Raw genomic sequence first — 13,344 nt, forward strand, 5'->3', positions numbered from 1 at the left:
TTTTTTTTTTTTAAGTCAAATTAAAGTGAGTTTTGCAAGCACAATAATCAACCAATGGGGTATTATTTTGCTTGTTTTGAAGAAAAACTCACAAATTTTTTACATTTTATTTTTGAAAAAAAGACAATATTTTTTGCATGTCTAGAAAATGCTTCTTGATGCAATAATTATTAGATATTTGGACTATAAATATGGCAAAAAAATCTAAGTAAAAAAGCATTTTTGCAGTGCAACGCCACATGATTTTTCAGATTTATTCTAATACTCATTTGATTCTCAAGAAACATTTATTATTCAGGGTTCAACACTAAAGACATTTTCTACTGGCCCAGCTTGACCAGTGGTTCAGATTTTTACTTGCCCTGCCAAAATTTTCACTGGCCCCACCAAAATAAATAAATAAACAAATAAATAAATAAATATTCCTTAGCCACATATTTTAAATAATGTGTCAAAATAATGTCTGTGACTCTATTTAAATATTTAAATTTTTTAAAAACATTTAGCAGTAAAATATAGCAGTATGAAAATTGTGCAGGTATTTTATTGCAAAACAAAAGGTAGCATCCCTTTTTTTTCCCGTCGTGTTGTACCCATGCAAATATCTGTTTTCACAGCGTTAGAAACAGACGTTTTCTTTTAGCCTCATAAATTGATGTTGCCGTCATGTTGCTGTCTCTTCACTGTACTGGTTTTTGCCGGATTGTGCAAAAAAAGCTCACAACATCCAATCAGATAAAAGAAACCAAAAAGCAATATGGTGTTTACGACTTCACAGAAAAGGTAGCATTCAACAACTTAAAAGCACAAATTGTTTCTCGATTCTAAGACTGTATTTGCACGCAATTGACAAATAGTCGCAGGCAAATTAAAAATTTGTGACAAGGCAGCATTGGCCTGATCGGGCCAGTAACGATTCGCTCTACTGTCCCAAACATTTCTCACGCTGGCCCCGGGCCATTGGACAGTCCTTATTGTTGAGCCCTTTTATTATTATCATCAGTGTTGAAAATATGTGTGCTGCTTTATATTTTTCGGAATTCTGTTATGAATAGAAAGTGAAAGTATTTATTAGAAACTAATTTTGTTTTTGATCAATTTAAGACATCCTTTCTGAAAAAAAGTGATAATTCCTGTTAAAGGGTACCTATGATGAAAGCCATCTTTTGTGAGCTGTTTGGACAGAACTGTGTGTAGGTATGGTGTGTCCCGCACAGTCATATTGTGGTGATTTAAACATAATAAGTCTCTTTTAAAAAAACTCCTGAAGTTAAAATAGGACCGAAATCCCTCCCATTTTGATGCCTACCGCAACGTGATGTAGGAGTGTGATTTCCCCGCCCACTGAATTGATTGACAGAAGCATATTAACATGTCTCCATAATAACGCTTATAATCATATCAACAAGAAAGGACGTGTGCAAAGCAAACGGGATTAAAAGATTAAGAAGAAGTTTTAAACGTTTCTAAAACAGTGCATGTTTCTAATACCGACAGCAAAATCGCTGTAATTCATCACTAAAGCCACGTGTCAGTACAATTATAAAAGAAGACGATTCAGTCCCGGTTCATGGGCTTAAATGAGGTTTATCTTGTACATTAACATAACGGATATCCAGCAGTGGATATTAACCTGTATAAACTTTGTAACAATGTTGTGTGTCTCATCATTGCAGAAAGGCTTGAATTAACTCCATAACAAATACATCAAATAACCATTGGGAAAGCTCTGACAGGAGTAAGGGAGATCTGCTTCATTCTTGTCTGTCACTGTGCTGTGTATCTATGTGAAGGCTACGGCTCTGACATGCACGTGAGAAAGGTGAGCGGGGAGAACCAGGTCATCTGCATTAAAGGCACGGGGAACAAAAACACCTACAATGTCATAACAGCTCTGTAACGTTCGCTTGCAAAACGTATTTTGGATAAGTATGTGCATTTGTTTGTATGTGGGCGTGTCGTTTCATGCATGCATCCGCATTTCATGCTGATGACGTTGGCCGCTGACGCTGGGTTTGCGCCACCAATCGCTGGTTGGAGTAGCGTTTAAAAGCCGAGCCCAAACCGCAATGGCAATCTCTCTCTCTTTGTCTCTTTCCTTCTCGCCACTTCTCGCTCTTATCCTATCTGTGGGTCTCTATGAGGACAGTCTCTCTTGCGAGGGCTAGTCTGAGAGAATGTGTTTTGCTTGTTTAATGCTCTTGTCTAAAGTTTGAGATTTGATAATGCAATGTGTTTGCTTGTGAACTTGTTCCGGTTAACTGACATGTTTAAGTGATACCTTGGAGAGGTGTAGGAGTGAGTAAGTCGCCCGATATACATATACAACACTCAGATTGATATTTTGTATAAGTTCATTAGGTTGAGGAGAATGTGCTGTTTTCTGTATGTTTTTTTTTTTTTGTTAGAGCAGTTTAGTTAAGACGTTTGGTACGTTGAAGATGTTTCTTTTCATGCTTTTCTTTTCATATTTAGTTTAGTTTGGTGAAAACAGTTACTGAGTTTTGTTATATTTATTTCTTTGATTAAAGAACATTCAACTTCTTCCTCTACCCTCCAGGTAATTCATCGTTTAATCATTGTAAATATTTTTCTTCCACTGTGTAATATATCTTCACTGGTTTCATTGGATGTATGGGCAATAAATAATTGCAGTGATATTTGGTTTTCAGTTTCTCCATCCGCTTGTCACACACATTAAACTATTGTATGTTATGTCATCTACTCCTAGTTTAATATTAACATCTAAAAGGACTTAACAAGCTCAAATTTCTCCGATTTTAAAAGGTTTAAAAAAACTGAAGGAAGTTGGTGGTTCAAGCCACTGTGGCGATCCCAGATTAATAAAGGGACTAAGCCAAAAAGAAAATAAATGAAATAATCTAATGGGAGTTTTGAGCTGAAACTTTAAAGACACATTCTGGAGACAAGGGTAAAATAGGTTCCCTTTAAAAAATAAGACAAGATTCACAAGCCCAAACGTCTGAATGGAAGTGGATGTGTTATACAGTGCATAAAGAGTAAGAATAGTGTGTTTGTGTGCTATTCTGAACGGAATACAGAGGGAAGTCCCGAGCTGTGTGATGAACGTTCACCGCGGCCCTGCCACTGTCAGGCAAACAGTGGCTCTCTGGAGGAAAAATCAATCACACGGCTGACGTCACCGACTGTCTGATCCGTCATAAATATGCTGGTCAGACTACTGCGCCTGAGATCCAGCACTACACACTTGACTTTTCTTGATGAATTATAGATATGCTGTCAAGATATAAAATAAAAGTGGAAAAGAAGAAGAAGGAAAAGAAATCTGCACTCCGACAAAGTCAGAGGAACGCTTTCTTTCTTTCTCCAGCAAAAGACATTGCTTGCTTTTGTTCCATGTGAGGGCTAAAACAAGGGTACCTTTGTGATAACTAGGCCTTTAAAACTTTAAATTCTCAATAGAACGTCTGGAGTTTCTTCATCTTAGATGTTTACAACATCATACAGCATCAGATGTGCTGAAACAGACAGAACTGATATCCAATGCTGAGCCCACCTAAACAGAAAATCCAGCAGATCTAGCTGACTTCCACAAAATTATGGATCCCTGTGAAAAATGCAGGGGTCCACACAATTTCTTTCTGTGTTGACCCAACACAAATCCATTAAGTTAAGCTAATTGTTTTTACAAATTTAAGTGGATTGAACATAAAACATTTAGGTTGTCAAAAACAGTGTAAGAATTGTGTTGATTAAGCTCAGTCTAAATAAGTAGTTTGAACAAGCAGCACATGTTTGAGTCATCGATATGGAACAACATTAATAGAACATTTCTAGATTTTAGTTATGTATGTTGGGTATATTACAATCCTGAGTCAAGTTTTTAATGCATTTTTCACATGTTACTTTATTTGTTTTTAGGGAATGTAACGTGTTGTATTATTCAAGTTTTATTAAGATTAAGATTGTAATATATTACATTTAAAAGTAATAAATGTACTTTTATTTTATTATCAAAAGTAATATATATATATATATATATATATATATATATATATATATATATATATATATATATATATATATATATATATACACATATACATATATACACACACACACACACACACACACACACACACACACACACACACACACACACACACACACACACACACACACATATATATATATATATATATATATATATATATATATATATGTATATATATATATATAAATAAGTAAATAATAGATTAAAAATAAATTAAAATATATAAAAAATTAAAAAATTAAATAATTTCAAACTAACTAAAAAAACCTAATAAAATAAAATAAAAATATAAAATATAATATTATAATCTGAGTAAACTTCAGATTTTACAATGTATGCACAGCTTGCGTTTACACTGTTTTTGCACTACTTATCTTATTGACAAGCTGTCAACGTTGCGCTATTGTTTCAGTCTAAAAACATGTGGAGATGCATCTATATTTTACACATTATCATTTTAATTTTTCATAACGTAGAAAAAAAACAGAGACAATCTCCATGTTTGAATCCTCTGAGTTGTTGTAAACTATCAGATGTGGGCTGCGCACATATGCTTACGTACAGTTGAAGTCAGAACTATTTACCCTTCTCTGATTTTTGATTTCTTTTTCAAATATTTCCCAAATTATGTTTAACAGAGCAAGGAATTTTTTTACAGTATTTCCTATAATATTTTTTCTTTGGAGAAAGTCTTTATTTCGGTTAGGATAAAAGCAGCTTTTAGTTTTTTAAAAGCATTTTAAGGTCAATATTATTAGCCCTTATTATCAGTTGTCTACAGAACAAACCATCGATATACAATGACTTGCCTAATTAACCTAGGTAAATCTAATAATTCAGGAGGGCTAATAATTCTGACGTCCACTGCACGCACACAAGTATACTTTAGTTTTAAAACCAAGGATGAACTGTCTGCTGCTGCTTTGTATTATTTTTTTGGGAAATGTTGGCATGCATGGGGTTGCAAACACCCACAGGGATGAAGCAGCAGTCAGTTTGATTAATATTAATGGAGTTTGTACAGTACTCACGCAGGCACTGGGGCACCTCTCCGCTCCATGTACCGTTGCCCACACAGGTGAGGATGGCAGGGAAAGAGAGCTCGTATCCTGGGGAGCAGCTGTAGCTCACACTGGTGCCCCATTCAAAGTCACGGCCCTCCAGCAGGCCATTGGAGATGGGTGGAGGAGCGGTGCAGGTCACGGCTGAAAGCAGAAATTATGCACAGTCAAGCTGAATACTTCAAAAATAAGCTCTGTTTTAAGCAAGTATTATACATTTACATGGATATTCTTTAAAAACAGCACCAATGCGTTTTTACACTTGCCATCATCAGGATAGTTTTTCACATACTTTGAGTGCCTTGAACTTAAGATTTTGTAGTTTATCTGTATAAATCTCTTATTCTAAAAGCACGGACATATTAACTACACCCTGAAGCACTTTTTGATTGATTTAGGATTTGTTAAACATTTCTATTTAGTCATTTAGCAGATGCTTTTTGTCCAAAGTGACTTACAATTGAGGAGGCATTCAGCGATTCAATAAAAAGAGGTAATACACACAGAGCTAATTATACAAAGAAACTGTCCATGTCCAGAGAATTAGGTGCTAAAGTTAGAAGCTAGGACTGTTTTTTTTTTTTAAGAGAGAGAAGAGTGTTACAGGTGGTTTATCAAGCCCACTTGCGCAATGTTTATTTATTTATTTATTTTTTAAAGATATGGAAGTTTTAACAATCTAGGCGTAGAGTCTAAAGCCCATAGCGCAAAAGCATTAAGTGCCTGTCTGAATCCCCTTTTGCTATTTTAAGGGTAGAAAAATATGTCTGCGCCCCGGCACATGGTCTAACAGGGTTGTGCTTATTCTCTTAATGAGCTCTGGGTGTGTTTTGAGCATATTGTGCATTAAACCAATCAGAGTCTCATCTCTCATTCCCTTTAAGAGTCAGATGCATCCACCATGGCGCATGTGGTATTTACATAACGACTTTGTAAGTGAAAAAACTGAACGCTTCATTAGCAAGAAAACAGTTAAACAGACCATCTGCAGCGCAAGGATAAAGAACGAGCCTCCTTCATTTGGCCTCTTTACTTTACTTTTACTCTTTACTCCTTAGATGGATAAGGAAATAGTTTTGTACTCACTCCACTGAAGACATCCATTAGCCTACATATTAAATTTAGTTTGTTAAGCACAAAGATTTGTTTTAAAACTATTTCTAAATTCAATTCTAATATCCAGCAAACCAGTAAATGAGGAATAATAACAAAACTTGTGGTCAAAAAACAACAACACGTCCTCTTCTTATGCCCCATATGGCGAGGCAGACGTCTCCAAAACTCGACAGGTGTACAAATCTAAATTGGTTTTTATTAAAACAAATATAAATATGCATATAATAAATAATACTGCTAATTAATGACATTATTCAAATGCAAATTGTGATGAATTCATTTTAAAAAGCCTCTTGAGATGAAGAAGACATTGGGTAGTGTTTTTTAAATTTTATGTAGATATATAATAATATAATATAAATAATAAATATAAATATAATATATATAAATATAATATATATAATATATAAATAATAATTGAAAATATTTTATTCCTTTAACATATTTGTGTATTGCTGTAGCAATGTGTAAGCGTTTGAGGTGCATAACTATTGCACTCTGTGCTGGACTTTTAGTTGGTCAATGGCGCAACCTATTTCAGTTTCCTCAAAATAGCAACAAAGTGGCACAAATGGATTTGCTATGTAAACAACTTGGCGCAAAAAACGTGAAAATTATAATTGCAATGTTCGGAAAATAGCAACAAATCACGCCATGCACGTCTTGCGCTTTATTGCGCCGGGTTTATGATAGGGCCCGAGGTGTGAGTGTAAATGTATCTGGTGCAAAAACTGGCGCAATTGTGGATTAAAGTGTCAGAGAGACGAAAGAGTGTGTTTTCTACAGGTAGTTTGTCAAGCCTACTCACCTGTGTGAGGCACACACAGAATTGCACACTGATTTGAGGTTGTCGTATGGTGTAGTGGGGGAAGAAAAGAGGGGCTCGCATCCTATCAGCGTAAGTTTCTCAATAAATGATTATTAATTTATCAGATTAACATTGCATACATCACAGAAATCAAAATACTTTGTTTCATTATTAACAGACAGCTTGCAAAGTGTTAAATAAATATAACTAATCTAATATAACTATCACAGGGTCTGATCAAGAACAACCAAAACACAAATAAAACAGCGTCCCTTTATTCACACCTTTAAGTGGGCTATATTAGTGGAGGGCTTAGTAAATAAGGGGATACAGCAAGAGTCCGACAGCATTTGGATCCCAGAAATCTGTGATGAGTGACATGTAAAGTACACATGAAATCAAAATTAACCATATTGATTTTGTTAGCTCACATTGCTAGTTTTGTGGTGAATTTATCTGTGCATACCATTAGAAAACTAATATTGTTTGCTCTTGTAGTCTGAAATTGCTATCTGAATATGTAGTTTTCAGATCAATTCTCAGATTAGGTCTGTCTGAGACATAGGGCGTGGCTGACATACTTAACCACGCCCCTTCACCTGTTAGTTTTGACAACAAACAGAAATGACGAACAGGAGGAGGAGTCTGTCAGGCTGTATTAACTCTCCCCACACCGTTTCCCCAATCTTTCTGAATTAAACGCTCTACTAAATCCAATCAACTCGCAGTAAAAAAAAAAGAAGCCACGCCCACTGTTTTCTCATTTAAAGGGCTATGACACCCCCCACTTTCGGTTAAAGTCTACTTCAGAATTTTTTCAAAAGATGCATGATTAATGGGCGTGGAGCTCCGCGAGCATCGGGCAGGAGTGGACGTGGCCAGCAGGGGAGAGAACAACTGCTGTTGACAGCTCACAAAATGAGACACAAACCGTGAGGAGACGCATGAGTTTATAGTTCACAAAGTTAAAATGCAAAGAAATAAACAGTGATTTAATGCCCTGCTACATTTGTTATTCGTGATTTCATATACACATAACCATAATTTATATCACCATAAAGATAAGTGTGTTCATGTAAACACTATAAATGAGGATTCTCCCTCGATCCCCGGGTCTATTATAGATCTGAATGCAGACTGAGTCCTGCAGACTGTCTCCTGACCTGTCTATTTTAACCATTAGCCCTGCTGGTAATCTGGAGGATTTAGGCAAACACAGCAGCACGACTATGTGTCTGAATGTGAACAAACTCCTGATAAAAGTCAACATCCGCCATTCTTCAATTCTCGTACTGCTCTCCCGACAAACATGCTTGCAGCACACACACAGCTTTGCTGTATAATCGGCCCTGACAAGATTGCGGGGAAAAAAACATGCAACAAACCCTGTGGATCATGGAAACAAACGCATATGAGCCTTCATGAACGGCTTCTGCGTGCCGTGGGTCCGTGACTCCGTGTCTCAGGGCTTGCTTGAAACAGGCAGGTCTATCTTGCCTTCGGAAAGCACGTGCTGTCATGAATAATTTAGCAGCCGGCTCTTCTCATAGGATAAGAAAACTCCGCTATGAATAATAATAAGAAACCGACGCGTCATCATTGCACTTGCAGTTCTGCGCTACGTCGCCGATTTTAATCCCGCCCCAAAAATCATTTTAAACCCGGAAGCTGAAATTAGCTGACAAAAGCTCAAAATTATCCAGTTTTCCCCACAATTAAAGCTGACAAGTGCTAACATTGTCTAAACTGATGGTCAACACACAAACATCTGTTAATATATATAAAAAAAAGTTCTTCAGGGTGTCCTGAACCTTTAATATTGTTTCTTTAGGAAATGCGTCATAATATAAAATAAAAAATGGTCGCAGCTTCCAGTTCATGTCGGTATAAAGTAGTCTATAATAGTGAAGGGAATAGTGAATAAGGGGATACAGCAGAAGTCTGACAGCATTTGGGTCCCGGAAACTGTGACTTAACAAGCAGATAGCAGTACCAGCAGGTCCGGTTAGCTAAAGAGATTAATTGCTTCTGCTAACACCACTGAAGTCACTGAATACTATATCTGTCTTGGAAGCCCCATCTTTTCCAATAACTGCCCGCGCAAGTCAGCGAGGTAAGTCCTCTTCCTGGTTATCAGTCCTCAGGTACCACACCAGCCTTTAAAATCAATCACACTCTGCCAGACAGGAAGCCAATGCTTTGCTCAAATGGGCACTCATGATGACACATGCCCACACTTATGGAGCAACACACACACACACACACACACACACACACACACACACACACACACACACACACACACACACACACAAACAGGTATTGGTTGTTTACAGGGACTTTCCGTAGGCGTATTTTATACAGCACAAAGCGCTTGATATCCAGCATGGTCTCTACCCTGTAATGGCGATCTAATTCTTCAAGTTCTTCACCATTTCCATAGGGGCTCGAAACAAAGGATTTGACGCGCAAAACCAAAAACTTGCAATGTGGTGTTTACTTTTTTGTTAGTCGAGAACAACAATAATCAAAATACAAACAAAAGAACTATGTACACTTTATCAAGTTTCGAAATAAATATGATTTTAGAACGGTCAAAAGACTGTCTATCATCAAGCCCCTTCCTTCTTTCTGATCATTTTTTCCAGATGCTTACGCATACATATGACGTATAGCACCACTGAACACATAAAACGTCATGCACACACCATAATATCACAAATAATAATATTAAATACTGCATCAAATGGCACTAACTTTGCATCCCTATACAAACAATACAATATTATAGAAAAATATTACAAAAATAAAAAGACAAATCTCTAGTGCTCTTTATGGCTCTAACAACCCTAAACCAAGATGCATATACAGCCATCGAGTTTCAGTCATGTGGCTGATTACATATTTGCATCAGTGAGTAGTAGAACAGGTGTAGCTAATGAAAGAGTGTCCGCTGCTTCTTTCTGAGCAGACCATGTTGTCAACTCTTCTGATAACACCAATAATCAAGCCTCAGATTTGTTGGATTAATCAGAATCACTGCTGGCGTCCTCTACTGGAGGCTTGGACCAGATCGGGGCTCCTAACCTAATGAATATTTCATAAATACGGTCTGCACCTGAAGTCAAGAGACAGAAGGGACGCACACACTCAATGTCAGGATCCAGCAGCGTTTGACAGTGCTGGGAGGGGCTTATTTTTAACACACTTTCGCATGCATATTTAAGGGAAAAGTTCACCCAAAAATGAAAGTGTCTTGTTCATTTACTCACCCACAGGTCATCTAAGATGTAGGTGAGTTTTTTTTTCTTCACTAGAACATTAAAGGGTCATGAAACACCAAAACACATTTTTTGAGCTGTTGACAGTCGTATATGTGTCCCACACTGCTAAAAACACTATTAGGACACCTATATTTCACTAAAAAGTGTAAATTGGTTGTTTTTGCGTTATTTCAAGCAAATTCGTACTTCCTGTTTGAAACGAATTTTTGAAGCTGCGTCACGGTCATGACATAATAGCGTGTATTCCAGCGTGCAGACTGGGCGTTTGTGCCAGAGTGTGTCTTATTACGTCTTACAGCCTGCTGCATTAATGCATGAGTAAGACTTGGTTCAAACCAATCAGCTCGCTCTATTGTGCAACTTCATTAATATTCATTAGTGTCACTGTTTACACCACAGAGACGCCACGTTGTGTTGGCAAAACAAAAACATGAAGTGTTGCTTTTATAGTTTGCTGCCATTAAGTTTCGTTTTCATTTTCTCTCTGTGAGAGCTCAGACTCACGTGTGGATTAACAGTGTACGCGACGCTCGACAACAATAACTTACGTGTCTAAGGAGGAACATTGTTTACCTGAGAGCTGTTCTCATCTGCAAACGCTGAAATCCGGATTCGCTTGTAGTCTTCTCTTCATAAAGAAGATTGCTGGTGATTGTCCTGTCTCTACAGATTTGGTAAGTGAGCGACCAGTGCTCATTGTTTATTCAGTTTGTTCGTATCGAATTAAGTTAACTATTGCACTGAGTGCAAACATAGCACCGCATGTTGTGACCGGAATAACACATGCGGTTTTCTGACGCTACCTGCCGTGTGCATCTAAGTTTCCGGGAAATGCTGAGGTTTTTTTCTCTCATTCGCCGTGCGGTATCAAACATTGCATGAAAAATACACGCTTAGAGCAGCTCCTCGAATCAAATATCGTGTTTGTCGCGAGGGGCATGAATGAATTCCCTGAATGAAAGAGCCAAACTGCAGTTAAAGTCCACCATTTAATAATTTGGCAAATAATTCGACTACAGATGTCCATGTAGGTTAAACACCATCACTTTCTCATGTGTGTGTATTTTGACTGAAACTCGCGCGTGCCCAAACAGACACTCCCACACCATCCCACTTTAGTTCCTCCGACACTCCCCCCTAAACAGAGCTGGACACGCCCACTTTTCTGACTTTTTCCAAAGTAGAGGTGTGAAAACACCCTGCTGAAACGAGGGGGTTTCATGGCCCTTTAAAGAAGATTTTGAGCTTTCTGGGTGAACTATCCCTTTAATATTGGATACCAGTGGGATTTTTAATCTGAACTACTGTCACCATTCACTGCCATTATATGACTATCCAATGACCCTGGATTCAGCTCAAAATCTTGTGTAATGTTCTACTAAAGAATGAAAGAAAGGTACCTACACCTTGGATGACCATGTGGGTGGGTAAACAAACAGGAACATGGCATTTTTGTGAGAACTATCCCTTTAAAATTGGATATCAGTGGGATTTTTAATCTGTACCAGCCTGTCACCATTCACTGCCATTATATGACTATCAAAAATCTTATTTAATGTTCTAATGAGGAAAAAAAGACAGTCACCTACATCTTACATGACCATGTGAGTGAGTAACTTAACAAAACTGTCTTTCTGGGTGAACTATCCCTTTAATACTGGATATCAGTGGGACTTTTAATCTGAACTACTGTCACCATTCACTGCCATTATATGACTATACAATGACCCTGGATTCAGCTCAAAATCTTGTGTAATGTTCTACTAAAGAATGAAAGAAAGGTACCTACATCTTGGATGACCATGTGGGTGGGTAAACAAACAGGAAAATGTCATTTTTGTGAGAACTATCCCTTTAAAATTGGATATCAGTGGGATTTTTAATCTGAACCAGCCTGTCACCATTCACTGCCATTATATGACTATCAAAAATCTTATTTAATGTTCTACTGAGGAAAAAAAGACAGTCACCTACATCTTACATGACCATGTGGGTGAGTAACTTAACAAAACTGTCTTTCTGGGTGAACTATCTCCTTAATACTGGATATCAGTGGGATTTTTAATCTGAACCAGCCTGTCACCATTCACTGCCATTATATGACTATCAAAAATCTTATTTAATGTTCTACTGAGGAAAGATAGACAGTCACCTACATCTTACATGACCATGTGAGTGAGTAACTTAACAAAACTGTCTTTCTGGGTGAACTATCCCTTTAATACTGGATATCAGTGGGATTTTAATAATAAAAAAAACCTGTCACTATTCACTGCCATTATTTGACTATCCAAGGAGCCTGGATTCAGCTCAAAATCTACTTTAATGTTCAACTGAAGAAATAAAAGAAAGAAATTGACCTACATCTTGTATGTATGACCATGTGGGTGATTTTTGTGTGAACTACCCCTTTAATAAGTGAAGTTCAGAGCGAGGATATGAAGTTGACGGGCTCATCAGACATGCATGCACAACATGTCCTTTAAGAGAGCTGAGGAGGCCGAATAAATGAGACATCTGTGTCTATCTAAATGAGCTCAGCCAAATGGCATTGGAGGCCAGTGAGCTGGTGAGCATCACAAATGCAATGTCCGAACCTGAAATTCAATTTCATATCACTTGATATATTCAGCACTACTTCATCTCCGGGCGGTGGGAAGATGACAGGAGTCATTTGTGAAATTAATTACAAGAAATGCAAGGGCTCATAGGTCAAAGCTGATTATAATAATGGGGACGGGAAAGCCCTTAAGGGGTGAACAATCCGTCTGCGAATGCGTTTGTGTTCTCTGTCGTACGATTGTCATTTGTCAAACGGCGTGATTGGTTGATAAAACATGACTGTTCACCGCAATCATACAAGAAAAGATGACTTACAAGGGTGGATAAACATTCCTCCCCTTTTTAGCTCTACGTTTCAAACAAGACATCCATCATGATGACGAAGACAGAAAGCTGGTAGACCTCGGTTCGCTCTGGGAGAAGCATCTGTGCGTCGAATGCTCGCGGCGTCTGGGCCAGATGTGCGGATATATCAGA

At 37.5% G+C, this 13,344-nt stretch overlaps 1 protein-coding gene across 9 annotated transcripts in view; it reads right to left on the reverse strand.

Annotated features, from left to right (window-relative positions):
* csmd3b (CUB and Sushi multiple domains 3b) overlaps nucleotides 1-13,344 on the reverse strand; it is a 990,558-nt gene that overhangs the window by 67,112 nt on the left and 910,102 nt on the right. For all 9 annotated transcript variants that reach the window (XR_012395232.1, XM_068215335.2, XM_017352314.4 and 6 more), the window contains one exon: nucleotides 5,068-5,241. Coding sequence is in view for 8 of the 9 variants with exons in the window: in XM_068215335.2 (XP_068071436.1) it covers nucleotides 5,068-5,241 (174 nt within the window). In the remaining variant the exon portion in view is untranslated. The remainder of the gene's footprint in view (nucleotides 1-5,067; nucleotides 5,242-13,344) is intronic.

The sequence above is a fragment of the Danio rerio genome, chromosome 19 (assembly GCF_049306965.1).
Source record: "Danio rerio strain Tuebingen ecotype United States chromosome 19, GRCz12tu, whole genome shotgun sequence".
Classification (NCBI taxonomy): Eukaryota; Metazoa; Chordata; class Actinopteri; order Cypriniformes; family Danionidae; genus Danio; species Danio rerio.